At 54.6% G+C, this 4,951-nt stretch overlaps 1 protein-coding gene across 1 annotated transcript in view; it reads left to right on the top strand.

The window, feature by feature from the left end:
* Positions 1 to 1,938, top strand: part of CALML4 (calmodulin like 4) — a 3,156-nt gene extending 1,218 nt beyond the window's left edge. The window contains exons 3-5 of the mRNA XM_042039488.1: positions 379 to 519; positions 1,088 to 1,276; positions 1,622 to 1,938. Of these exons, the coding sequence (XP_041895422.1) occupies positions 379 to 519; positions 1,088 to 1,276; positions 1,622 to 1,719 (428 nt within the window). The 3' untranslated portion in view covers positions 1,720 to 1,938. The remainder of the gene's footprint in view (positions 1 to 378; positions 520 to 1,087; positions 1,277 to 1,621) is intronic.
* The last annotated feature ends 3,013 nt before the right edge of the window (positions 1,939 to 4,951 follow it).

The raw sequence follows: 4,951 nt of genomic DNA, 5'->3' as shown, positions 1-4,951 counted from the left end.
TGCATCCTCCCCCTCCTGCATCCTCCCCCTCCTGCATCCTCCCCCTCAGTCCTCGAGGCTTTCCCTCAGCGCCCTCTCCTACCCCCTGAAGGCAGGAAAATCACTTTTCACCAACATCCTCCCGTTTCCCGCTTCCCCTCCCAGCCCTGCTTCCCAAGGCTGGAGGGCCCCAATTAGCGCCGCAATTCCCAAGGCTCGGCTTTAATTGCCCCTGGCACTTGGCGGGGTCCTCCCGCCGTGCCCATCACCCTCCTGGAAAGGAGCCACCCCCGAAGCCGACACCAGATCCCGGCTGGAGTCCTGCCAAGGCCGCCGGGCCGCGGGAGCGGGGCTCAATGGGATCTCACATGGCGTAACCGAGTTTCGGTTTTTAATTAGAGTTCAAGGAATGTTTTTCCCTGTACGACAAGAAGCAGAAAGGCAAGATCAAAGCCTCGGAGCTGCTGGCCGTGATGAGGTGCCTGGGAGCCAGCCCCACGCCAGGGGAGGTGCAGAGACACCTGCACCTGCACAGGATCGGTGAGCCACGGGCACAGCCACCAAAAACATGGATTAAGGGTGGGAAAACACGGTTTTTCTGGAGTCAGGATGCTCCAGGCACAGCCAGGAGGGAACATCTACCCAGAGCGGTTGGGATGTGCTAAATCCAGCCCACGGGTTAAAACAGTGCCATTAAAATCCCCAAAAATGTGGGAGACAAACATATTAATATGGATTTTGAGGTTGGGAAACTGTCCGGGCCAGGCAGCAGAGCGGGGAGAGCACAGAAGGATGCTCAGCTGCAGGCCTGTCGGAAAAACTCAAAGCACAAAGTCCAAGGAATTGTGAGATCGGATGCGGGGGGGGATTAAAAATTCAGGATCCAAGTTTGGAGCACAAACTGAACGAAGTTATAAATGGGATTTGAGGAGAAAAAACCCCAATTGTGGTGTGCCCTGAGCCAGACCAGGCGTGGGGAAAGGAAACCTCAAGGTCAGGGAGAAGAAGCCCCAGGAAAGGGAACTGGGGGGAAGAGGAGGGGGATGCTTAATCCTGGATCCGGCCCCAAATGGAGCCATTCCCAAAGGATCTGCCCTTCCTTTTCCAGACAGGAACGCAGAGCTGGACTTCTCCACCTTCCTGAACATCATGTACAGGCAGATGAAGCAGGAGGAGCCCGAGAAGGAGATCCTGACAGCCCTGGCCATGATCGACCGGCAGAAGAGAGGGGTCATCACCGTGCCCGAGCTCCGGGCCAAGCTCACCCGGCTGGGTGAGAAGCTTTCCGAGGAAGAAGGTATCCTGCAATTCCCACAGGGATCAAATCCATCTTCCCTTCCCTTCCCCTCCCTCCCTTCCTCCCCACACCCATCCAGTTTGTCAGAGATTTGGCTCCAAGGGGCACAATAAACCCCCAAACCCATTTGGATTCATTTGTGACTCTTTCCCCTGAGGAGCTCAAAAAGATGGGTATCTCTGCTCCAGAGAATTTTACATGGAATTAAAATCCGAGTGTTAATTGAGCCAGTTTGAAACTCCCCTGGCTGCCACCTCCTCTTGACCCCAGAGGTGATTTCCAACAAAAACACCCCAGACCCCAAATCCTGGATTTTCCATGCTGATGGTATTTTCCTGCTTTCAGTCGATGACCTGCTGAAAGAGGCCAAAGTTGGGCCAAACGGAACCATCCGATACGAAGAATTTGTGCGCCTCATTTGCCTCCCTTTGGCTGACTACTGAAACCCAGAGTGAGATCGGCTACGAGCAGGACCCCGAAGGGTTTTATTCCTATTTTTCCCAGTTTTCAGCTGGACTCAGGAACCACCATTTGCCTTTTGAAACCTGATTTTGCCTTCATTTAGTGCAGCCACTTCCATAGGCTCTGCCACTTCCACTCCACCCTCATTCCTGGAGAAACAAGATGTGAGCTGTTACTGGAATAAACGGAATAGAACAACACCTGTCAAGCTGGAAAAAGTTATTTTAAAAAGCATTTAAATCTTGGGCTTGTGGGAGAAGGAACTCGTGGTCGGGGTCTCCTGGTTCTCCAAGAAGTCAGCACGACCCAGCGGGTGTTTGGTGTCCCCACACTCCGGGCTGGGTGCCAGGGACAAGCAGGGCCAGGGAAATTCCCTTTCTCCACGCCAGGAAAAAGCTCCCCAGCTCCAGACCGATTAAAACTCCTCTGGATCCTTACTGTTATCCCACCTGTGTCTCAGAGCAAGTCCACAAAGGGGTGTCTGGAATTCCGAGCGGGTTCTCCCTGGATTCAGCTGGGAAATTTCACAGCGATCATGGCACCAACAGCAACCTGGAAAACTCTCTGGAAGAGCCCATGTTCCCAGAAATCTGCTCTGGCTTCTGCTCCAGGAGCCTCTTCCTCTCCCTCCAGCCCTTTCTTAATCCTGAATCTCCTCTTTGCCCCATCAGTGAAATAATCAGGAATTAAATCCTGGCAGCCACAGCAGATCCAAGGGATTGGGAAGGAATTCTTCCATGGGAGGGTGGGGAGGGGCTGGGCTGGAACTCCCAGAGAAGTTGTGGCTGCCCCTGGATCCCTGGAATGTCCAAGGCCAGGTTGGACGGGGCTTGGAGCAGCCCCATAGTGGGATAGGGGAAGGTGTCCCTGCCCATGGAATGAGATGGGATCTAAGGTCCTTCCAACCCAAATTATCCCACGATTCCGAGATTCATCCATCCCTGCGGAGCAGCTGGAACACTCCAAGGCCGCCACCCCCCAGGAATGTCACACAAAGCTGGGAAGAAATTGAAAAAACCCCAAAATGTCAGCAAATCCCAACCTTCCAAATCCATAACACGGTCCCTGTGAGGGGAAAACAGGGATTATGCTCATGGAATATCACATGGAGGGGGGAAAGGTAGGGAAGATTAAATGACATTGCTGAACTCCACCCGAGCCATGGAAGCAGATCCATGAATTTCAGTCCTGCAGTTAAGGAAAACGCCAGGTTCTGCCCGAGCTCCTGATCCAAGCCCTGATCCCTGCAGTTCTCCCAACGGTCCCAAACCCAGGGAGCTCAGACTGGGATCCATCCCCACATTCCTGGCTCTCTGAACAGCTTCCTTCCAGGAAAAAGGAACTTTGCCCCATGGAATACTGACACCTGCCACACCCCTCAGCTCTTAATCGGCTCTTCCTGCTCCAGTGATAGGAAACATTCCAGAAAGAGCGGAAAATCGCAGCTACAAACAGCTCAGCACTCGGACACCGCTCCAGGAAAGCGGCACACCCGGATCAGAGCCGGGATCCCCTGGGAAAAGCAGGAGCAGGCGGAACCCAGAGCCGAAGGTGGGATTTCCCTGCGCGCTCTGTTGCCACCCTCAATTAATCCCAGGGTTTAGATAAAGCTGGGAATGCAGCTCTGCTCACGCTGGAGCTCTCCCGACCCTGGATCCACCAGGAAAGGCCTGGTTTGTGGAGCTGACGGAACAAGGAATTCACGGAGAGCGTTTGTTCCCAGATTCCAACGGATCCCATCCATCCTCAGCCCCATCCCTCCCCATTCCCGGGATTTGACTCCCAAATCCTGGCGGCTGCAGGCGATGGCAGAGCGTGGCACGGGCACTGAGCGACTCCCAGTCACTTGGGATTGCTCCAGAATGGCTCCTGCTGCGAAAACATTCCCAAAGAAAAGCTGGCAGGGAGGAGCCGCCCTTCGCATGCACTGCCGGGACAAAGCAGCGCTGTCACAGCCCCAAATCATCCCCCAAAAAAGCATTCCGGGGTCCAAAAAAACCCGGGAAAAACCCCTCTTCCCACTCCCTCCCCCCCTTTCAGGAAACACAGAACAGCCGAACGCTTTTTATTCCACCTACAGCTTTCCACAGGAACAGGAAACACTCAGACCAGGCTGCTTTGGGCTTGGCGGTGCTTTTTCCCCGTGCAGATAATCGATATTTTCACTCGGTACTTCTACACAAACTGACACTGGTGTACACCCGTAAAAGCCAGGGGCGGGGTTGGAATGCCCTATGGAAAGCCAGGAGAAGGGGTTTAAGGCAAGGGATGACAGCTCTCGACTCACGGAATTCACGGCCACTTCTCACACGCCGCTTGTTTACATCTCCCCCTTTGTTTTGGGCGCTTTCGGGGCCCACCAGCAGCCTGCCCTCGTCAGACACCTACGTTCTGTTAAAAAAGAGTGATTAAACAACACGGAAAAAGCAAACCCGCTGCTGTTTAAAACGTGCTTCAAACCCTGACACGGTCGGTTGCAACAAAGAACGAGTTTTCACCACGTTCTCCTCACACTCCTGGGCCCTGCAGGTCCTCGAGAGCCCAAGGAAACCTTGGACCATCCCACCTGCAGAACCCAGGGAGAGGAAGGGAAGCCTGGAGCTGCTGTTGGATCACCGTGGGAGTGGCAGGAAGGGTTATGGGGTGGTTTAGGGGCATTTTCCAGCTTCTGAAAGATGGGAGGGGCGCTCAAAGGCACCTGCACCCTGCTCCTGCTGCACGGACACACGGAGCTGTCCTGACAGGTGTGCACATCCCAAATGGGAGAGAACGTCCCCAAAACACCCGTGTGCACATCCCAAATGGGAGAGAACGTCCCCAAAACACCCGTGTGCACATCCCAAATGGGAGAGAACATCCCCAAAACACCCCTGTGCACATCCCAAATGGGAGAGAACGTCCCCAAAACACCCGTGTGCACATCTCAGACAGGTGTGTGCACACCCCAAACACGTGTGGATCTCCCAGACACGTGTGTGAATGTCCCCCCCACACACAGCAGTGTCCGTGTCCCTGTGCATCCCACAGACAGATGTGCACATCCCAGACGTGTCTGCACATCCCACACGTGTGTGCGTCCCAGACACGTGTGAACGTTCCACAGACACGTCTGTGACCACCCCACACACGTGTGCACATCCCAGAGATGTGCACATTCCAGACACGCTGCACACCCCACACGTGTGTGCACACCCCGCAGCCATGTCCGTGCAC

The sequence above is a fragment of the Corvus kubaryi genome, unplaced genomic scaffold, assembly GCF_017639235.1.
Source record: "Corvus kubaryi isolate FWS band 111438036 unplaced genomic scaffold, C.kubaryi_AGA036_p1.0 37394, whole genome shotgun sequence".
Classification (NCBI taxonomy): Eukaryota; Metazoa; Chordata; class Aves; order Passeriformes; family Corvidae; genus Corvus; species Corvus kubaryi.
Note: the sequence above shows the minus strand (reverse complement) of the source record. Positions and strands in the feature narration are given on the sequence as shown.